The sequence below is a fragment of the Hirundo rustica genome, chromosome 20 (assembly GCF_015227805.2).
Source record: "Hirundo rustica isolate bHirRus1 chromosome 20, bHirRus1.pri.v3, whole genome shotgun sequence".
NCBI lineage: Eukaryota > Metazoa > Chordata > Aves > Passeriformes > Hirundinidae > Hirundo > Hirundo rustica.
In genome coordinates this window covers 10945622-10967518 of record NC_053469.1, presented here as the reverse complement: position 1 = coordinate 10967518, position 21897 = coordinate 10945622, and the positions used below count along the sequence as shown (strand labels likewise).

Here is a 21897-nt window from a genome sequence, read left to right as displayed (position 1 = left end):
CTCCCATGACCCTATGGAAGGGGACAATGCTCTCAGGCAGCCACTACTGGACACTAGGCCAGTGGCAGGTCACTTCAGTAACCCTGTTCCCTGCCCACCTCTAAAGCAGCATCCACACAGAGGGCTGGTATCTTGTCACGGATGCCACACTGCCACCCAGCTACGGGAATCCAGCCCCCTCCTGCCCAGCAGCACACACAGGCTGCTGGGGCTCATGCAGGCATTTTGAGCTCCTGCCAGGCCCTTACCTGTTCTTCAGGTGCTGAATGCTGCCAAGACACTTGAGGCGCCCGTTCACCATGATGGCCAGGCGGGTGCAGAGGGCCTCACACTCCTCCATACTGGGATGACAAGGGAGGGTTCAGCGGGGGGCATGGGAGGACAATGCCAGGGATAAGGTGGGGGTTGGTGGAGAGCTGAGCCTCCCAGGGCATCACCCAAGCGCTGTGGCCCCACTACCACGGATGAGAGAAGGCCACAGAGGGTGTCCCAGGCTCCCCCTGCTACTCATGCCCCTACCAAATGCCATTCCCTGGGGACTGAGGAGCCCTCTCCCTCCCACACAGCACCTCAGGTGCTCAGAGGCATCATGGGCACAGAACCCAACTGGACCTGTGAGACGTGAGCACCACGGAGCGACCCGTTTTGATGACATCCAGGATGAGGTTCCAGAGGAAGCGCCGTGCCTTGGGGTCCATCCCTGTGGTTGGCTCATCCTGGGGGATAGACAGCACCCTCACAAATGCCAGCCCTGGGAGGGAGCCTGCCGCTCCCTTCCTGTCCTGAGTCCAGCTCAGACCACCATCCCACACTCCAGGAGACACATGGGTGTGTGGTGAAGCAGGGGTGAGCACCTCCCACCCGGGGTCCTTTTTCTACCCTCAGGGCGCACCAGGAAGATGAAGGCTGGGTATCCGATGAGTGCAATGGCTGTGGATAGCTTCCTCTTGTTGCCCCCACTGTAGGTGCTGGCAGGCTTGTCTGCATACTTGGTCAACTCCAGCTTCTTCAGTGCCCATTTGACCACCTGCAGGGCATGGGGGACTGCTGTAATCCTGCCAAGGCCACGGGGCTGGCAGAACAGGCAGGGGTTGGGCTCCCGGGGATGCCAGCTGCCAAGGGGACTACAAGCCATGTGCCGATCAGGGGAGCCCCATGGCAGCTCCTGGCGCAGCCATGAGCACTGGTGGGGACCTGTGAGTGCATGTGCCTGGCCCTGGCAGCCTGTGTGGGCACACTGCCAGGGTGGCACTGCCACAAGAGCAGCAGCACTGGCTCAGGCTGCCACTGCTGCCCAGTGAGATGCCATCCCCGTGTGGCACAGGACCAGCCCCTGCATGCTGCCAACTGTTTGCCCAGAGCCCTACCCGCTCCTCATCCTTCCAGGGGATGCCACGCAGGCGAGTGTAGAGTTCCAGGTGCTCCTGGGCTGTCAGCTCATCAAAGAGGGCGTCAAACTGGGGGCAGTAGCCCAAGCTCTGCTGGACCTGCAGGAGCTCCTTCAGGATGCTGTGGGACAGGATTGAGGATTTGTGGGAAGAAGGAATTCTTTTTGTAAGGACTGCTGCTGAGCGCCCTTTCACACACCTTTACACCGGAGCATGTTCCCCCAAGTAAAACCCCACGGGGCAGCCTCAGCTCTGTCTCTTTCCCCGCATCCCAGGTTGATGGTCACCCAGGAGGACACAAGGCTGCAGAGTCCCAGTGGGACACACAGGCTCACTCACACTACTTTATCCTGGGAGCCTACCAAGCAGACCCCACCCCATCCCGAGGAAAGTAGGCAGCCCACAGGCCCCCCTTACCTGTGTCCGTTAATGAAGGCCTCTCCACCCGTGGTGCTCTCATCCCCTGTCAGCATCTTGAATGTTGTGGTCTTGCCCGCACCGTTGACACCCAGCAGCCCAAAGCATTCCCCGGGGCGCACGCCCACACACAGCCGGTCCACAGCCAAGATGCGCCCAATCTTGCGGGACTTGTACACCTGGTGGGGAAGATAGTCTCAGCCCACCAGGAGCCACCTGGACCTGCTGCCCCACCCACACCCCCGAGCTGGGGTGGTCCCAGGAGTCTCCTTGCAGCCTGATGCAGCCCCCACCTTTGTGAGGTTCTCGATCTTTAGCATGTCATTGTCGGCATCACCACGCAGGACCCGGTGCCTCTCATTGGCCACATCAATGTCATCCTCAATGGGTTTGGTGGAGACGGGCAGACGCCTGTGGGAGGGGGCAGAGGGAGGGGGGAATGTGGGACCAGGAGCTGCATCCCTGACAGGCCCGGGCAGTTCCCACTCAACACTGCCAGAAGGGCAGCCTGAAGCTCAAGTGTCCCAATGGCAAATCTTTACTCCATGGCCAACCCCAACATCCCCGCCCTGGGCCACACTCACTGGGGCTTTCGGAAGAAGTTGTACTGGCACATAATGGTGATGAAGAAGCCAACAAAGCCTTCAATTGTCATGGCAACAAGCCCCCGTGTCACGATGTCCCATTCGAAAGGTGATTTCATTTTATCAAACTGCCCTAAATAGGAGGAAGAAGAGAGAGCAGCTGGGGACACCTTCCTATGGGGACAGCTTGGTTGTACCTCCTGAGTTGACCCATGACTATGACACTGCTCCCATGCTCACCCACCACAGCTGCCTGGGCTGGTCACAACAAAATTCCCTCACAGAGCATGGGTGATGTGGAAATCATCCAGCAAGTTTTCAACCTCAGTAGGATGACTCAACCCAGCTGAGTGGAACCAGAGGGACTTGTCAAATCCTGACCCAAAACTGTCCCTCATGATGCCAGCAGCACCTGGCTTATGTACAGAAGCTGCTCAGAAAGCAGAGAGCAGGGGAGCTTCTGAGGTCAGGATGACACTGTAAGTGGCAAAAGGCTTGTGTTGGTTGGGTGGTGCAGCCCCCAAGAAACCATCTGGAAGGAGAGCCCCTGCAGCCCCCATTCCTCCTGTTACAGCACAGACCCACCATGGCCCACCACAGCTACACTATGTCCCCACTAAGACCTACCACAGCCTCACCATGGCCCAACAAAGGCAGTGTGCAGCAGCAGCAGAACCACACACCTCTATCAGGTGCCCTGTCAGAGCTCAAACCCTCTTCTCCCCATGGGGCTGCTATTTGGGATGGCCCAAGGAACCACTTTCAGCAACACTGGCACCCTGCCACAGCCGATCCTCAGCCGTGTCTTTTTTCTGTGCCCTCTCTAGTCCACCCTCTTGGCTTTTTGCTCCAGGTTGCTTCTAGGCCTCAGGACATCACCTTGGGGCAGGCAGAGAGGATGTGCCAGCATCATGGTCCCCTCCAGCCCCACATGCCCCGGAACGATGAAGGGAGAGAACAAGACACCCTACCAATCTTGGCATAGTATTCATTGATGTATTCATTGTAGGCCATCTCCATCAGGCCATGGCCCAGGTTGTAGTTAGGGAACACGAGGAAGCAGCTCTTCAGGTAGCTGTTCACCATCTTCAGGTCCTATGGGGACAGCAGAGAGGACAGAAGCATCAAGTGATCCTGAGTGAGTGGTAGGCTCAGGATCCAGCCCAGTCAGGTCTCATGGCTGATCCTGCTGGAAACAGACATCCTGAGGCCCCTCCCAGCCTGAGCTGCCCCACAAACATATGTCAGCATCTCCCTTCCTGGTGGCCCTCAGCAGAGCTATGAATGCTCTACCTTGTCGTGCTCAAAGAGCTGCAGCAGGAACGTGGCGACAGTGGCTGTGATGCCAATGAAGAGGTTGATGACGATGAGGAAGACGTAAGCAGAGCTGGGCACCTCAAACCAGAAGGAGGCTGGGTACATGATAGGAGTGATGGACCAGCTGGGGAGGTGAGAAAAAAAAGCACACATCAGCATGGCAGCAGAGGGGCCCCCAGCCTTGGAACTGCCCATTTCCATCCTGCTGTCCCCAGGCTCTCCCACCCCAGCCCTCACAGCCACCACACCCCAACCAGCTATGGGGGCTGCAGAACATCACAGAACCATTTGGATTGGAAAGGACCTTCCAAGGTCATTGAATCCAGTTCCCAGCCATAGGCAGGTACACCTTCCATTAGCGCTCCAAGCTGTCTTAACGAGGCTATGAACATTTCCAAGAATGGGGCAGCCACAGCTTCTCTGGGCAATCTGTGCCAGGACCTCACCACCCCCACTATGAAAAATTTCTTCTTAGTATCTGGTCTAAATGTCTACCTTTTGGTTTAAAACCACCATAAGACTCTGGAAGCATCCCCAGTGCCTTCTGACCACCCCTTCTGAGTAACGTACCCATAGAGAAGGAAGAGGGAGAGGACAGCAGGGAAGTTGGTGGGAGAGGTATATGCTGGGAGGTCAAACACGAACAGGATGATGATGCAGCACGTGGCTGGCACCAGATAGTTTAGCTGGAAAAGACAGAAACTTCTGTGACTGCCCACTCCTTGGCACAGCCCCAGAGACTTGGCTGGTGGGGCCACATGTCCTGCTTACCATGTCCCACATGTAGTTGGCCAGCCAGTAGATGATGGGGTCACAGCCGCTCACAAACTGCAGGTGTTTGGCTTTGGTGGCCTTTTCGGCCACCAGGAATACCACAAAGCTGGCTGGGACGAAGGACATGGCCACAATGATGAAGATGGCAATCACCACATCTGTGCCTTGCAGGCTGGATGGGAAGTAAGGAGAGCAAGGACTCCATCGCCCTCCGTTTCCTGGGGAAAGGCCACCCACCCTGGTGTGGGACAGTCACTGTGCACAAAGCAGGGCATGGCACAGGGACCCCCACATCACAGCCACCCTGCTCCTCCCCATCATGCAGCCTGTGGAGCAGAAGCTTCGGCCTTCACCTGCAATCACCAGTAAAAAGCCCCCTACCTCCCATGGGACAGCCACCCTCCCTCAGACCCTCCCCTTGGACCTACAGGTAATCCAGGGACAGGCTGGCACTCGTTTTGTTCATGGGGTGATTGGTGACTGTGATGCCTGCAACGACGACCAAGAAGAAACATGGAAGCATGAAAACTGGCTTGGGACACAGACCCCTGTCCCCAGTCTGCCTGGTCCTGGCTCTGAGCAGGATTTCCAGCCTGAAGCTCAGCAGGAGCTGGGCTCTCTGAAGCAACTCAGCACCTCAAGGCCAAGCCCTCCCTCACTGGAGAGCAATCTTGGGCATGTCACAAGTCCAGGCACTTTCAGGCAGTACTTTGGGACATCCCAGGCCTAACAAAGAGCTCATCCCAGCTCTCATATCTCAGAGCTGAGGTGAGTGAACCCCTGTTCCAGCTGGACACTAGCTTGCTCAGCCCAAGGTGCACACTGCACTTTGAAGCCTGGTTGGACCACGCCCTAATGCTGTTCCTGACACACCCCTGCCCTCAAACACCTCCAGATCCTCACCATAGGCAGCAGGGTTGCCCTTGCTCTTGGGCAGGTTGGCTCTCAGGATGGCATTGTTGAGGGCGTTGAGGTAAGTGGGCATGCTGTGGTAGCCCTTGTTGTTGTAGAAGACCTGGAGGGGGAGAGAGGAACAGTAGGAGATGGCAAGAGAGCTGGGCCCAGAGATGTACTGGGAGGGAGGGATAGCATGGGATGGATAGCCAGCCACAGGGCAGGTGTTCTGTGGTCAAGGCTGTGGGGAGAACAGGTCATTGCTGACTGCGCTGGGCCAGACCTGCTGACCACTCCCCCATGGCTGGAGCCTCCCAAAGCACCTGGAGAGCAATGTAGCAGAGCAGTCCCAGGGGTCCCTGCTTGCCCCCTTTCCTCCCCACCTGTCTCCCCGTGCCGAGGTGCACTGCTGTCCCACCTGGGCCGTTCTCCGCACAGCAATCTTGCGCACTGTGGCCGGAGCCCTGGCGCCGAAGGAGGCCGGGATGGACTTCTGGATGTTTCCAAACGTGAGTGCCCCATACCTGTGGGACAAGGTACTGCTGAGGAAGCTGCAACTGCCGTCCCCCACTTCCTTGGAAGGAATCATGCTTGAGCACGTTGCTGACTCCAGCCAGCACCCTGGGGCCCCAGGTGTCCCCAGGCCCCTGGTTCCCACTCCAGCTCTACGGTGCAGAGCAGACCCTCCCAGCCTCCCCTCTTGCCTGTGTAGCCGGAAGCGGTCCGAGGTGTAGAGCAGATACTCAGAGACATTGCGCCCCGTGATGTCTGTCAGGATGTCCCCTGTCACCACCTTCATCTGTGGGGGATGGCCCCCCACACCACTAGGGCAGGAAAAGCCGGTCCCTTGCATGGAGCAAGTGCACTTGATGGGCTCGTGGATGATGCGGGGCAGGGTCGGGGCTGAGGTCACGGTCCCTGAAGAGCAGAAGGGGTGGCTCACAGCCAGGTTCCTGGCTGCCTCACCTGCTAGGGACAGCATGAGGTGGCTGGCCAGGCAGGGTCCTGGTGACCAAGAGATGGATGTGCAAAAAGCTTTGGGGGGACAGAGATTCAGAGATGAGCCATGAGGTGTGGCTGGAGAAAGAAAGAGCTGGGGACCACATCCAGCAAAGGTGATGCAAGGCTGGCAACAGAGCTTTGTGACAGTGACACCATCCAAGGGGCTCTACTGGCATGGCTGGGGCTGAATAGGGACAGTGTTCCAGGGCCAAAGCCACAAGTTCAGCCCAATAAAGCTCTGCTGTGTAGCCAGGCCAGACTAACAGGTACTCCCACGGGTCCCTGGAGCCACTTCTGTGAGGGGAGGATCATCTCCCTGCTGGAGACAAATCCCAGACACAAGAGCACCCAGCTTAGGTGATACCTTTAACAGTCGAGAAGGTTGTGGAGTTCCAGGCATGGAGCAGGTCCTCATCCACTGACATGGGGTAGTCAGAGGGAGCCGGGGACGGAGGTGGCGGCACAAAGTTGGAAAGCGGAAGGCCCTGGGTGAAGGAGTCGATGCACATGGCACCAAAGTACTTGGCTGCCAGCATTTTGGACTCATTACTGTTGAGGTTGAGGGTCTGCATGGGCTGGTCTAGCGTGTTGTTGAAGGGTGTCTTGAGCACGCAGGTGGCCCCCACACCAGAAGGCAGATGGAAAGTGTTCACCAGCTGCTGAGGGCTGGCATCGGGAGACAGCCTAATGCTGCAGGAGCAAGGAGCAGGAGACAGATCTCAGCATCGTGGCCATCTTCTTCTGGAACCTCCCTGAGGCCCTGGCACTTATCATGGGCACACACAGCCTGTGCCTGGCATGACTGAGCTGTTAGTCACAGTGTCAGAGCTGGCACATCTCCCAGAGACACCCCGGCCAGGACAGAGGTTGCTTTCTGTCAGGGGACAGCCTGGCACCAGCCAGGCTCTGCTCCAAGCCTGAGCCAGCCCTGGCACTAGGCCTGCTGTGGGCTGCCCTCCCCACCTGCCCCCCTTGCAGTCCCACAGATGGAGACACGGATGGGCCTTGGGCATGGGGTGCTGGTCATCAGCAGTGGCAGCTCTCACCGGTACTCACGCCGCTCCTCGTTGGCATAAGGAATGAAGTTGCCCTTGGGCTGAGTGTAGTTGTGGTACTGGGATGGCGAGAGGATGAGGGGTGGCAGGTCACCTGTAGTGACAAGGACAGGAACCTGCTTGTACCCACAGCACCACTGCACACAGGGAGACTGCCCTGGCCTTGTCCTCCTGCAGCCAGTGGCCACACTGGGGCAGGCAGAACAGGTCACCCAGCATGCAGGTAGGTACATAGGTTGCATGCACCTATTTCAGGCACAGAGAGCGCCACAGTCATGGCCACACAAACGAAAAAGGCGGGCAGGAGGATCTGCGAGAAGAGGGCCTTGGTGTTGCGCTTGGCGCAGTGGAAGCGTTTGACAATCAGCCCATGGAACTGGCGCAGCTTCAGCCACGAGCCTTCCAGCTTGAAGCTCCCCTGACCTGCCATGTCGCGATCCTCTGCTTCCGCCTCTGCTTCTTGCTCTGGGAAGGAGAGGAACATCAGCCCTCTGGCACAGTTGCTCTCACAGCGGCCTGGGCACCCAGGAAGCTGAGCCAGATGCCCAGCCCAACTCAGCCACCCCAAGAGTAAGGGCAGCACCCAACCCCAAGTCTGCCACAGAGTCACAGCAGCAGCACGGTGGGAAGCAAGGTATCTGGCTGGCAGGTTCCTCTTGGCCCCAAAAGGAAAATTTAGACTATAGTTAAAAAACAAACAAACAAACCAACCTGATATGGTGCTTTTTTCTAGGACCCCTCCATTTTCCCATCAGCTCTGCCAGCTGCTGGGGGGTCAGCACAGTCAGGAATAGGGGACAAGACACAGGTGGCAGTCCCAGTGAGACAGTGGGAGCTCTGCCACAGCACTGCCCCAGCTCTGCCTCCCACAGCCCTGGTGGGGGGAAGAGGTGGCACATCCCTAAATTAGTCACAAGAATTGTGAGATAACCCAGAACAGGATCTCTGACTACAGCAATAACCTTGAGCCACCTGCCTGCAACCCCTCTATCCAGCAGTCCCAGCATCCAGGGAGGGAGAGCATTACACCCATGGCAAGGTATGACAAGTAAAGCCATCATCTGGATGGTGACTCTGTGCCCAAGGACCAAGAGGAGAAACCCAACTGGTGCCAGCGTGGGAAGAGGGCATGTTAGTAGGGAAAGTCTGCAAGGTGCCACTGGAGACCCACAAGAGGCAGAGCCAACACTGGCTGATCTCAATGGCTCAATGCCTTGGCACGAGACCCTCACGCACACCCTACCAGTATGGGGTGCAAACTTGTGGCAAGAGCCTGTTCCCAGCCCCTCCACCCAGGCTGTGTCTCTCTGGGTGCTGTGTTGCTGGATGCCCCATCAGCCCCATCCTCATGGGCTCTTGTCCCAGCAGTCACAGCCACCCATCTCAGACACAACCATATACCCCGAGGGACCAGGCCAGCTCTTCCCACCCTGGGCAAACCCTCCACGTCCCAGCTAAGTGCCTCCCCCGGCCCCTGCCGCTGGCCGGGCACCAGCGGCACCAACCTTGCAGACTGACGTTATCGGGGTCCTGCCGGTTATCGAACAGGGGCGCATAATCTCCAAAGAATTCGGAATAAGCCCCACCTTCATCGCCGCGCACGGAGCCCACAGAGGACACTGAGCGCAGGGATGCCTGCGACTGCGCCAGCTCAGAGCAGGTCACCAGGTTGCTGAGCTCCACCTCAGGCTTCTCTGGCATGGCCGCTTCAGCCAGGGGCTCCCTGTTGGCTTCAGACTTTGGGCCCAGCTCAGAGGCAGGTGGCTGCAGGGCATCCTTGGACTCCTTCATGTCTGAATAAAAAAAATGTAGGTTGCCACCAGCTGTGCTACCCTTCATTGCAGCATGACACCAACTGGGGATGGACCGTATCACAGAATCACAGACTGGTTGGGGTTGGAAGGAATCTCATCTCACTCCACCCCCCTGCCATGTGCAGGGACGCCTTTCGCTAGACCAGGTTGCTCCAAGCCCCATCCAACCTGGCCTTGGACACTTCTAGGGATGGTGAACCCACAGCTCCTCTGCACAACCTGTGCCAGGGCCACAGCACCCTCACAGGGGAGAATTTCCTTCTAACATCTAATCTAAACTTTTCCTCTTTTAGTTTAAAACCACTCCTGCCTTGTTCTAACACCACCTGCCCATGTAAAGTCCCCTTCTCAGTTTTTCCAGCCCCCTTTAGGCACTAGAAGGTGCCATAAGGTCTCCCTGGAGCCTTCTCTTCTCCAGGTCAACACCCTCAGCTCTCCCAGCCTGGCTCCATGGCAGAGGTGCTCCAGCCCTTGCAGTATCGCTGTGGTGTCCTCTGGAGACCTGTGCTGAGGACACAAGAGCTAGACACTATTCCAGGTGGGAGTAAACCCAGAGTGGAGCAGAGGCTAGCTGCACTTGGCCAGGATGAGCTCTCCTGGAAATCTCTCCTCCACCTGGGACAGGGGACTCCTACAGCCACCAAGCCCAGCAAGATCACACAGCCCCTCACCAGCCTCAGCAGCACCTTGTGCCCCGCCCCCAGTGCCCGTACCCACGTCACTGTTTTCCAGAGACTGGTCCTCCTCCGACACCTTCAGGAAGACCTCCTCCAGCGTGGTGTCCATCAGCCCAAAACTGGTGAGGTCCAGCTCTTCCAGGCTTTGCTCCAAGTGCTGTGGAAACAAAGTGCTGTGTGAGGAGGGCAGATGCTCACAGTGCCACAGCACCTTGCCTGCCCACTCTGCCAGCCCCTGCAGTACCTGGAAGAGCCTCTCAAAGCAGCCCTTCTTGACAGCCTCACTGGGCAGGATGTAGGAGAGCTCTGTGTTGGTGTCTGAGATGAGGAGGCAGGAGGCCACGTACTTCTTGATGAACTGGGAGACACGAGGCTCAGAGCAGGGGCTGACAGAGGAGTGGCCTGGGGGGCTATGTGGCTGGCCTGGCTCTGGGGCAGAGGGACAGTACCCATCGGTCAGATCACGCCTGACCTCCCACCAAGACCCACCACATTTCCCCTACTCCCCACAGCCATAGGGGCTTCCCCGTCACCCTGACTGGCCTGGGGATGGTGGTCTGCAATGTGGCCCACACTGGACATCTCAGTGGGCAACCCACAGGCTCTACAGAACCAGCACCTGGAGACAAACGCCACTGTGTAAGGTCTCTCCAAGGACCCAGAAGAGAAAAATTAAGGCTGAGCAATGAGACCTCCTACACCCCTGCCCCATCCTCTCTGCTGTCCATGTGGCCTAAGGAGATTCAGGATGGGAGTACTTGGCTGTTGATGTCTCCTTTCCTGGGCTGAAGAAGGACTGGTGCCATCTACCCCTTTAACAAAGGGTCCCACTGCTCCCCAGACCTGTGCCATTCCTGATGTCCGACTGCTTCTTCACCACTGTCAGCTTGTAACCATCACCATAGGTGCTCTTGAGGAACAATGGGGAACCACAGCACTTGAGCTTCCCATGGGAGATGATGGCGATGCGGTCCCCCAGCAGGTCAGCTTCATCCATGTGGTGTGTGGAGAGCAAGATGGTCCTCCCTGATGGCAGCGAAAAGCCTCAGCAGAGGGGCCACGGCTGCCACAGAGGAGCATGGTAAGCTCTGCCCAGCTCTGCTCACCTGGCTTGTACTTGAGGATGAGGTCCCAGATGGCCCTTCGGGCATATGGGTCCACACCAGCTGTGGGCTCATCCAAGATAACAGCCCGCGACCCACCCACGAAGGCAATGGCCACCGACAGCTTCCTCTTCATGCCGCCTGAGAGAGTCTGCACCTGGCAGTGCCGTTTGTTGGAGAGTTCCAGATCCTCAATCATCCTGGGGACAGGGCAGAAGCACCAGGAATGCTGGGGGGGCTGTACTGGTGCCCAGTGCCCGTATGCAATGCCTCCTCCCCATACGGTATCTGCAGCCTTCGGCTGCTGGGACTGCCCAGCTGCAGTCATGCTATGAGCATCTTCTGCTCGCTTCCACGGCCTGACACCCCAATGGTGGGAAAACATATGGTGGAGCAGCTCCATGGGATCATCCCTCCACGGCAAAGCCAGCAGGAAGGAGACTCACTCATGCCAAAGGCATGGATGAATGTCACCCTGGTTTTTCTGAGTTTTTTAAAGCCTTTTGATCATTCATAAAATGGAGTCAGACTTTTTAGCTACTGTACAATATTAGGAGCAGTTTCTGCCTTTCTCACACATGTAACATAAACAAATCCTTTGTTTTTCATTCTCTGTCCTTTGTTTGTATATTTCTAACCTAAAAACAATTGTAACTGACAGTTGGTCTGGCCATTTGGCTGGGAGGTGAAAACTCCAGAAGCCAATCCACAGCCAGACCCACAAATGTATAAAAAGTAAGAAATAAACAGGCAGAGGAGCTCTTGGACTTGGCTCAGCCTTGGGCTCTCTCAGAGGAACTCTCTGCCTTGCAAAATCTCTCGTCTCCGTGCGATTGCTCTGCGTATCCCGATCACAGATGAATACAAAGGAGCTGGAGGGTGCCTACTTGTCCATCTCCTTGCGGATCTCCTCCTCTGCCATGCTCTTGAGCTGCGAGTAGAACCAGAGATGCTCCTCCACAGTCAGCCTGTCAAAGAGCACGTTGTGCTGGGGACACATGCCCAGGTTCTTCCGGATCTTGTCCATCTCCGTACGGATGTCGTGGCCATAGATAGTAGCAGAGCCCGATGTTGGGGGGAACAAGCCAGTGAGGATGGACCTGAATGGATGGAGAAAGGCAATGGTGTGAGGGAGCTCATATTCCTCAGTCTGACCCCAATCCCAACCACCACCTCTGGGAGCATCTGCTGGGCCCCAGGCAGAGCAGTATTGGCACAGGACTGTGAGCCTACTGCCCGTCCCATGTTTGTGCCAGCCCCACACCCAACACTGCTGCCCTCTGGCCATGGCACCAGCTGCCACAAGGCCCTGCAGAGACATCATGAAGCCCCTGCCTCACACCCTGCAGCTGGCCAGAGGAACATGGTCTCTCTCTGCCTGGACAGGCACTCACATGGTGGTGGTCTTGCCTGCACCATTGTGCCCCAGGAAGGACACAACCTGGTTCTCATAGAGGTTGAGGCTCAGCTTGTTCAGCGCCAGCTTCTTGTCTGTCTTGTAAACTTTGGTGAGCTTGTCAATGCAGACGACCAAGGGAAGGTGGGTTGGCTCCTCCTCGATGCCCCTTGTCTCCTCTGCTGTGACAGTAGGATGGTGAGGAGCCAGGGAAGCCAGGCTTTGCGTGGGGCTCCCTGGGAATCAATCAACCCGCCTCCATCCCATGGTGGCTATGCTGGCTTGTGGTCCCTTCCCTTCTGCTTCTCACCAATTTTCCCCCTCCCACGCCACAATGGCAGCTCCCAGAGAGGCCACAGTGCTTGGCCCAGTATCCCGCCCTGAAAAGAGCACAGGGGTCCATGGCCAAGGCAAGACCCTGTGGCAGAGCCAGGGCCACCCTTGTGCCACCCACTGCTGCTCCCAGCTGCCCTCACCCAGCCTCCGGCTCTCCATGGCACAGGCCTGATCCTCCTCCATGATGCTGAGGCGGGTGGTGCGTGACCATGGCCAGGTCCACTCCCAGGTCTCCACGCGCCCATTGCCCAGCCAGTAAGACTTCTGGAAAGGGAAGTACCAGGGCCGTGGCAGGCCGAACATGCCTGCAACCACAGCCCCAGGGAGTCAGGGCCATGCAGAAACTGCTGAGGATTGGGTCAGAGCTTGGCATGGGCATGGGCTTGGGGGTTTCCCCAGGTCACATCACCATTGCAGGGTGGGGGCTGTGAACACTCCAGCCAGCTGGGCTCAGGGCAGCTCTGTGGGCTGCGCCCAGAAACAAAGTCCTTTAGGATTTGGGTTGGTTTGGCTCATGCTTTAGCTTTACAATGAAAAAAACAGGGAGCAACTGATATGCTTTCAAAAGGGGGATAAAGGGGGATTGGTATCTCAGCTGTGGACATGTGGCTTTGCTACAGCCAGCCCCTGAACTGAGACACCTGGCTGACACCAGCAGATGAGGACACATGGGCAGGTGTCCCCCAGCAAAGAGGCTCCTGTAAGGTCTGGGGTGCCCTCGTGCCCCCCTGCCCACACGTACCCGGGTGCACAGCCTCGATGTACCACGTAAGCACGCCGTACACTATGGCATCCACGACCAGCATCATCATGGACAGCAGGAGGTTGAAGTCATCTCCTTCCACGGGTGACTGGCTGAAGGTGTGCCACTGGATACCCACACCGGCTACCTCATACAGCGCAAAGTACTTGGATCCCAACCCAAAGGCCGTGGTGGACATGAAGGACTGTGAAGAGGTGGAGGGAAGGAAATGGGAGGTCAGCAGGAACCACAGGCCAGTTCCAGAAGAACTGGTTGAGGTAAATTCCTACCCAGTGCTGCCCCTCCCAGCCCCATGGAAATGCTCCTGGCCCTGAGAGGCACCAAACCTTCTGGAGATACCTCCAAAGCCTCAGAGAGAGTTGGGTTTATACAGGCAATGGCTTGCCCAGGGGTTGGTGCCAGCTTGGTGGCTTTGTACTGGACATGAGGTGCCTGAGGCAAACCTAGGACTAAGCATGTCCCCAGCTGCTGCAGCCAACTCACCGCAATGCACTTCTCAAAGGCTGTGATCTTGTCATGTGCCACCTCCTCCCGGATGGCCACGTACATGTAGGGCACGTAGCTGAGGAAGTAGATGATGCCACCACAGGCAGAGGCCAGCTTGGCCTTGGAGTAGAGCACCGACACCAGAAAGCTGCAGGGAGAACAGCATCTCCTTGTATCCCACCCCACCAGGACTTTCCCCACACCATCTGGTTTTGGTGGTGTTGAGGCAATAAACTGGCTCCCCAAATCAGCTGCTTGGAGCGACTTGTGCCCGTCCACTGGCCCTTGCCCACATAGCTCCCAACACCCTCACTTCATGGCACAAGAACCTGGCATTGCCCATGTCCCTTTACTGCCCAGCATGGACCAGGCAACTCACCAGAACATGATGGTGGCCACAGCATAGATGGCGAGGAAGAGCCATATGATGAGGACGTCGCTGTGCATGAGGACCTTGCCGTACTTGAGAATGGCAGTGAGTGCTGTGACCGAGATGGAGAGCTGGACAAAGCCAGTGATGAACCAAGCCACCCAGTGCACCGCATTGTTCAGGCCCATCATCTTCATCACCTGCGAGGCCAAAACTACTCAGCAGAGCTGTCCCCAACCCTGTGCACCCCTGCTCACTGGGCTGAGAGGACAAGGGGGGTAGCACCAAGGGAGCTGCTGGGAGTGGGCAGGACACCCTGTATTGGGGTGCCAAGGAGCTCAGCTCGCTCCAGTGCTGGGCAGGACTCTTCCTCATGCTGGGGACACTCAGAAGGACCAGCTCAGCACAGGGTTTTGGAATCTCCATCTGCCCTAGTTCACGTAAGCCAGAAATAGGAGGAAGGTGACCAGGGACACAGCACAGAATGTAGGGCTCAGATATGCCCACTCCTCCCCAAGAATCTCTTCCACCACCCCTACCTCCTTCAGGCGATGCTCCTTCTCTGTCACGATGTGCTGGATCATCATGGCCACTGAGTAGACCCAGGAGATCACCATGCAGAGGGGCATCATGTGCTCGATGACAAAGAGAAAGCTGGTAAGGTAGAGGAAGAGAGGGGAGAACTGGGATGATGGCACTGCCACAGAGATCTGTGGAGACCCTGGGGCATGGGGCCTTGGAATGGCTCTCCCACGGCTCAGGAACAGCCAGTCTCTAACCTAGCACCTCCTTAGTGCCCTAAAAGAACTTCTCCAGTGAGCCCACAGGATAATCCAGTGTCATGGCTGGCAGGCCTTTGCAGGCAGGTAGTAGCCACAGGCTCAGCCCAGGGCCCTGCCTCTCCCTGGTGTGGATGGGGCCCTCTCCAGCCTCCTGCCCAGGAATGTTGGTGGCTCTGAGACTTCTACAGGTGCTGCCTCGAGACTACTGTAATCCATAATCACCAACAGATCTGTGTGCCATTCCTTTTACTTTCCCCTGCCTCCTGAGTCTGGTAGTCCAAGGAATGGACTTAACTGGTTGCTCATCACTCCCAGTGTCACCAATCTCTTTCAGGCCCCCAAACTTGTTCCCTTTTCCCAGCTAAAGTATCCTGGCCCACAAAGTGGAAGAAGGAAGGTCCTGCAGGTGAGTGTTACTCACTCATCCCGGGTATAACACGGGTATGGGAACATCTGTACATAGTTTCCAGGCTCCACCACATCGTGGCCAACAAATGTGTTGATGAGGGCACGCTCCATCATGTCTGTGGAAGAGAAAGAGAGGCCAGGCTGAGTGCACAGGGGCCAGGGCCGTGGGCAGCTGTGGCAGGGTGCTGCAATTTACCCTGGATCCAGACGAAGCCATAGAGGAAGTAGAAGCGGCCACCGGTGTTGGGACCAGGCCGCCAGTACGCCCGCCGGATCTCGTTGGTCTTCTCTGTGAAGCTGGAATTCTGCCGAATCTTGTACATGACGTGGGGGGGCAATGAGCCATCCCTGTTGGTCTGGAAGATGACACCTGTGGGCAGCAGAAGAGGCAGGGAGTCCACAGGGGCCAGCCACATCAGCTGGCCCACAGCAACAGGCAGGGATGGGGAGGGCACCATGAGGGGCTGCCATGGATGAGATGAGTGGCATGGCTGGGGATGTGAGACCCCCATGGAGTGCGAGGGCACACAGACAGCAGGCCATGTCAGTGGGAGAGCCAGAACAGCAGCATGGGGCAGAGGATGGGCACCATGAGATACTCAGCCCCCTCATCCAACCCAGCACGTGCACCTAGGGACCCACACCCTGCCAGTGGCTCCAGGGCACAGCTGGGGAAGGGCAAAGTTTCAGGGACCCCTGAGAAGAGCTGGTTCCCAGGGACATACTGGCAAAAACTGTGACGTTGTCCTGATAGGCCTGGTTCAGCGTGTAGTTGACAATACTCTCCTCATCCGGGAAGCCTTTGAAGATGTCCACGCTGACCTAGTGGAAAGAGAATCATAGAATCACTAAGATTGGAAAAGCCCTCTATGATCATTGAGTCCATTAACCTAAACACTATGAAGCCCAGCACTAAATCATACCCCCAGGTGTCAAATTCACACATTTTTTGAACACAGGGGTAGCACTACTGCCCTGAGCAGCCTGTTCCAGTGCTGATCACCCTTTCAGTGAAGAAATTTTCCCTAAAATCCAATCTAAACTTCCCCTGCTACAACTTTAGGCTGCTTCCTGTTGTCTTGTCACTTGGGAGAAAAGACTGACCCCCACCTGGCTGCAACATCCTTCTAGGTAATTGTAGACACTTAGAAGGCCCCTCCTAAGCCTCCTTTTCTCCAGGCTGAGATCCCCCAGCTCTCAGTCCCTCCTCGTGAGTCAGACCTGTGCTCCAGAACCTTCCCTGGCTCCACTGCCTTTCTCTGGACATGCTTCAGCAGGCTAGTGGGATCCCAAGGCCCAGGATGGGTCTAGCACACAGCGTGTGCACACAGTACAGCATGTGCCACCCAAAGCCAACCCCAGCCCAAGAAGTCAACAGTATGTGAGTACCTCCACCCTAGACATATACCCCAAAACTCTGGACACTGCAGGAGCCACCACCTCCCCTAGGTCGCCTGTTCCATGCTCTTAAAAAGGTCTCAGTGGATCTGACCCTCTTCAGCCCAACAGAGCCTGGCCATCAATGGTTCAACTTTCCCACAGATGGGCTCCACCTCACCTTGGCCATGAAGCGGACCCAGCTGCAGGCAGCATTGTCAATCGTATCCAGCTGCTGGAGCAGGATGCTGGCATTGGGCAGGGAGAAGTTGCCATTGAGAAAGTTGTGGAGAACATCACTGTCGGAGACATTCAGGATCTCTGGGTGCTTATGGAGGTCAGCGGTCAACTGAGACAAAGACACGGGAGGGAGAAGTTGGAGTATGCCCTGCCTCTCAGGTCACTGTGCCCCCTCCATGAACACAGTTAGGACCCAAAGCTCCTCCTGGGGATGGGGGACAGGGTGCACACTGTGCAGGGATCCAAACTAGTCTCCACAAGAGCAAGGTGGATACCAGGGAGTAGCACATGAAGGACCCCAGGGTATCTGGAGGGAGGACGACCCCTTCACTGCCAAGGCAGTAAATCCCTGTCCTACCTGCTGGAGCCAGCGGATGCGCCTCTGCAGCCTGCCCTCCTCCAGGTAGGCTCGGATCTCAGGGGAGATGTTCAGCCATGCCTTGGCGTAGTGGGTGACGTTGCCCACAAAGGCGAAGGTCTCATTGGCCTGGGGGCCAGGCAGAAAGTCAGACAGTGGGCAGAGGCAGGGGTTTCCTGCTCTCTGGGACGGCTAGCAGCCATGGAGATACCTGTCCAGCTCCCACTGCCTGTGGCTGTGAGTCAACCTCTTCCCTGCCACACAGCCCATCTGCAGAGCAAGACTGGTAGGAGAAGGATAGGGAGAATTCCAGCCTATGCATCCTTACCTTCAGGATGACCTTGTCAACTTCAGTGCCCACAGGTGCATACAGGATTTTGGGGTTGCTGGTCATCAGATGCACAAGGAGGCCCAAGTTCCGCTGCTCCTTGCTGGTGAAGCCCAGCGAGCTCATGTTGCCCTGCTTCAGTGCCTCAGGCTCAATGGTCCTGCAAAGGGAGCTCAGGCTTTCCACTCTGTTTCAGGCTCAGCACCCCTTCCTGCAGGCAGCCCTCATCCCTGCCCATGACAGGTCTTCACACTGACTCCACTGCCTGCATGGTGCTGCCCAGCACAGGGGACATCCTTGGCAGCACAGCCAAGCGCATCCCAGCACCCATCCTGCCTGCTCAGCAAGGGGTGACACCCCTGGCCTGCACAGGAAGAACCATTCCCCAGCACTCCTACCGGTTGTTGCCACACAGGATGGGCTGCAGCCCTGCCCAGAGCTGCACAAATGCTGAGAACTGCCCCTGGGGGTCGTCGATGCCAGATGGGCCCTCCCCGGTGCCCTCCTCCTCCTCTGCCGTGGCATTGCCAGCTGTGGCATTGGCGCTGGCCCAGCTGGTGCTGTTGGCCATGGGTGGTGGGGCCTTGCTGGCACAGGATCCCCTGGGGAGTAGCTTAGCCACTGCTGAGAGGATGTCCACGTCCCGGAGAACCTTCTCCATCTCCAGCAGGTCCTCAAGGAGGGCACGGAGGCGGTGCTGGGTGGCTGTGCTGTTCACCTCCTCCAGCTTCAGCTGTGAGTATGAGTGGACAAGGAGTTACTTATTGCTGGGACAACAGGGTCCTACTTGCCATTAGGAAGGCACCAACAATGACCCCAAGCAACAGCAACTCTACTTTCTCAGTTGGAGCTTGGGCTGAGGTAAGGCCCTGGACTCATTGCTGTGCATGGTGGCTATGAGGCAGAGAGAATGGGGGCAAATGCTGGCAGGGACTTGTGTGAGGACACAAGATAGCACTCAAGACAAGAAAGGTGGTCCTCTGTTCCTACAAAGGACACATCAAGCTTGGGTGGGACAAGGAGTGAGACCTCAGAGTCAGGCTTGAGCTGTGCCACCAAGGGCTTTGCCAGTCTTGGGGAGAGAAGCTGGCAGGGACACCTAGGAAGATGTTGGGGACACCCAGACCTATCCAATAGGCAGTGTTCAAGCAAGTGCTAGATGGAAAACCACCTGGGACCTTACCATGGAGCTGGGTGGGGCAGTGCTCATGCCAGAGAAGAGGGTGACCAGGAGAAACCAGACCATGTAACTGTTCCCCATCCCAACACAGTGCCAGCTGAGTAGAAAACCCTGCCCAAGTCTCATCCCTGCCACCAGCCTGTCCCACCTGTCCAGCTCTCACCCTGCTGACAATCTTGGGGGTGTCCAGTTGCTCCTGGAGCTTGGAGGCCAGCTGGGCAAAGCGCTCCTGGCGGGTGGCTCGGCTGCCGTTGCAGGCCAGTGCCCGGTATGCTGCCAGCAGCGGCTGCTGCCTGGGGGACACACGCAGGAGGCGGTGCAGCCCCCCTGGATTCTGCTCACATGTCAGCTGCTCCAGCACCGGCCCGGTGAAGAGGACATTCTACAGGGCATGAAGTTGTAGAGACAGCACTGCAGTGCCTGCTCTAGCAGAGCAGCCCAGGTTGCCCTGTGAGGTGCTCACCTCCATCTCAGTGACGAAACCCTGGGGGCTATCAGAGATGGCAGGTGCCACAGCAGTGCTGGTGAGGCCCAGAGCCTGGGAGAGCATGTGGAGCAGTGCTGGCTGGTGTGGTGCTGCTACTGAGTCCCACAGCACCCTGTGAACCAGCCCTTTCTGCAGGCTCCTCCAGCCACTGGGGAGGCTCTTCTGCAAGATGAATGGGGATGGCTGGTGGAATGTGGGTTTCCCCCAGGTCCACCTCCTCAGGTGTCCCAAGGCATACACCAACAGCCCCACAGCATCCACAGTCTCCACAGGGAGGGGCAGAAAAGGGCTGTGCAGATGCAGGGAGCAGGGATCCCCCACATGCCAGACACAAGGGGGTAACAATCTCCCCTGCTCCCTCCACAGCCAGCACCCAGGCAGCGCCAGCCCCCACTGCAATGGTAAACCCCGGAATAGGCACTGGTGTGTCTCATAACTCTGGGGGAACTGGTGGCAGCACCAGGGTGGACCACAGCCATCCCTGCTGCTGTTCTGCCCCCTGATAATGTTCTGTCATGGCCCCTCAACTGGGACAGACACCCCCATATCACCTGGAGTGGGATATGGAGGAGACAAGGGGATGGGCTGTACCCTACCATGTCCCCTGCATGCCACACTGGTCCTCACCTCCAGCTGTGTCATCTTCTTGCTGGGGCCAAACCCATCCCACAGGTCTCGCTCATGGGTCTCATCAGGTACCAAAGGAAAGGCATCGAAAAACTGCCGGTACACCTGCACCAAGATGAAAGGAGGACTGCCTGGTGTGCCAAGAGTGGAGCACCAGTGCTGCACCTGCTTGCCCAGTAAGGCCCTGGCGTAGGATGGCAAGGAAGAACAAATCCCAGCTGGGTGGCATTCACAGGGCAGCACAGACTCCTGCAAAGACCAGAGGTCACCCACCTCCCGCAAGTCAATGCTGGAGCCTAGGAGCAGCTCAGCTGTGCTGTTGGGGAGGGACAGGTTCTGCATCAGGAAGCGCCGCAGCTCGCCCTGGTCTTTGGCCGCCCATGCCAGCGTGAAGCTGGATGCTGCAAAGGAACAACACGGGAGGTCAGAGCAGCCACCAGCATCAGGGTGACAGCACGGCTCCAGAGCTGGCCCTGCCCAATGCAGCGATGCAGACAGCGGCAGGGCACTGCCACACATCATCACTTTGCTGGGTGCCACGCAAGCTTGTGCCGTCTCTGCCCACACAGGCAGCAGGGCAGGCAGAGCACAACCCACCTGCTTGGCTGCCGAAGTGGGTCTCCATGGAGCTGGGCTCAGGGCTGCTGAGGGCCTCCAGGTGCCGGCGCAGCGACTCCAGCTCCTCCTCCAGTCCTGGGTGCTGCGGGTCGAAGAGGCTGCTTTGCTCTACTGTTTCGCTGAGGTGTTCCAGAATCTGTGTCACCCTGCGAGAGCCCAGCACCACCCTGGCTTCAGGAACTGAGGGATGGGGACACCTTCCCCAGAGCTCTGGGGGAAAAGAGCCCCTCAGGTGCAGGGGACAGCAGTCCTGTCTGAAACAGGGCACCGCTGCCCTTGCCTGAGCACTGAAATCCAGTGTGCCGAGGCTCAGAGGAGAGCCCCGGCACCTCAAGGTGTCTCCAAGGGCCTTCTCCATCCTCCTCCCAGCACTGAACACCTGGGAGCCCACAGCAAAACAGACTGAGGTGTCCCCTGCACCAAGAACATGGTGGTCTGCACCCAAGCACTTTGGAGGGTACCAACTTCTCCCTCAGCCCTAGGGTGGCAGCGCCAGCGTGGAAAGGGGCAGGCTATGTGCAGGAGCATGAGGGCTGGGAGAGGAAGTGCATGGTGAGGACAGGACTCACGTGGAGTTGGAGTACTGCAGGAAGCCAAACTCATCACGCTGGCCGTCGGGGCACAGGGACTGCATGACCGGCAGAATCCCAGCTGATGTGAGCGGGGCCGCCGTGTAGAAAGCTGGAGCCAGTAAGAGTGCAGAAGAGGCCAAGGAAAGTGCAGGCAGCAGGGAGAAGAGGCAAAGAGGCAGGGAAGGGGCCACCAGAGAAACAGACACTCATTTCAGAAAAGCACACGCTGGGGTCTGCGAACCCATGGGAGGCTGGTGGCCACGATCAGAAATCAGTAGCTTTCCCACCAGGGCTGTCCTGGCTGGTGACTCTGTGGAGCTGCAGGCAGCTCCAGCACCCCTGGCTCCACCCCTCTGGCCCCCACCCACTCCTCCCTGGGTGATGGCTTCCTTGAGCCCCACGCCGATGCCAATTTCTGCCACTTGCCCCCAAGATGGCCACCAACCTCCTTCAGGCTCCCAGCCCCTCCTGTTAGTAGCCTCAGAGGCAGTGGTGGATCTCAGAGAAAAAGGAGGAAAAATATAACAGGGAAAATAGAGTTGTC

General features: G+C 57.6%; 1 protein-coding gene across 4 annotated transcripts in view; it reads right to left on the bottom strand.

Annotated features, from left to right (window-relative positions):
- Positions 1-21897, bottom strand: part of ABCA2 (ATP binding cassette subfamily A member 2) — a 34792-nt gene that overhangs the window by 3444 nt on the left and 9451 nt on the right. Inside the window, exons 3-45 of one of the 4 annotated variants that reach the window (XM_040083579.2) lie at positions 21351-21462; positions 20761-20927; positions 20437-20564; positions 20164-20268; positions 19513-19698; positions 19213-19431; positions 18268-18602; positions 17870-18029; positions 17542-17670; positions 17125-17292; positions 16292-16388; positions 15763-15936; positions 15580-15682; positions 14916-15030; positions 14386-14576; positions 14004-14154; positions 13500-13704; positions 12898-13062; positions 12420-12603; positions 11913-12125; positions 11029-11225; positions 10766-10948; positions 10167-10351; positions 9959-10079; positions 8937-9224; positions 7678-7896; positions 7423-7525; positions 6741-7066; positions 6079-6292; positions 5793-5898; positions 5384-5495; positions 4909-4969; positions 4478-4652; positions 4277-4392; positions 3683-3830; positions 3361-3484; positions 2390-2522; positions 2099-2216; positions 1806-1984; positions 1368-1509; positions 893-1027; positions 613-716; positions 249-341 (exon numbers count right to left, since the gene is read on the bottom strand). In XM_040083579.2, the coding sequence (XP_039939513.1) occupies positions 249-341; positions 613-716; positions 893-1027; positions 1368-1509; positions 1806-1984; positions 2099-2216; positions 2390-2522; positions 3361-3484; positions 3683-3830; positions 4277-4392; positions 4478-4652; positions 4909-4969; positions 5384-5495; positions 5793-5898; positions 6079-6292; positions 6741-7066; positions 7423-7525; positions 7678-7896; positions 8937-9224; positions 9959-10079; positions 10167-10351; positions 10766-10948; positions 11029-11225; positions 11913-12125; positions 12420-12603; positions 12898-13062; positions 13500-13704; positions 14004-14154; positions 14386-14576; positions 14916-15030; positions 15580-15682; positions 15763-15936; positions 16292-16388; positions 17125-17292; positions 17542-17670; positions 17870-18029; positions 18268-18602; positions 19213-19431; positions 19513-19698; positions 20164-20268; positions 20437-20564; positions 20761-20927; positions 21351-21462 (6889 nt within the window). The remainder of the gene's footprint in view (positions 1-248; positions 342-612; positions 717-892; positions 1028-1367; positions 1510-1805; positions 1985-2098; positions 2217-2389; positions 2523-3360; positions 3485-3682; positions 3831-4276; positions 4393-4477; positions 4653-4908; positions 4970-5383; positions 5496-5792; positions 5899-6078; positions 6293-6740; positions 7067-7422; positions 7526-7677; positions 7897-8936; positions 9225-9958; positions 10080-10166; positions 10352-10765; positions 10949-11028; positions 11226-11912; positions 12126-12419; positions 12604-12897; positions 13063-13499; positions 13705-14003; positions 14155-14385; positions 14577-14915; positions 15031-15579; positions 15683-15762; positions 15937-16291; positions 16389-17124; positions 17293-17541; positions 17671-17869; positions 18030-18267; positions 18603-19212; positions 19432-19512; positions 19699-20163; positions 20269-20436; positions 20565-20760; positions 20928-21350; positions 21463-21897) is intronic. The other 3 variants (XM_058423162.1, XM_058423161.1, XM_058423163.1) reach the window with 3 other exon arrangements.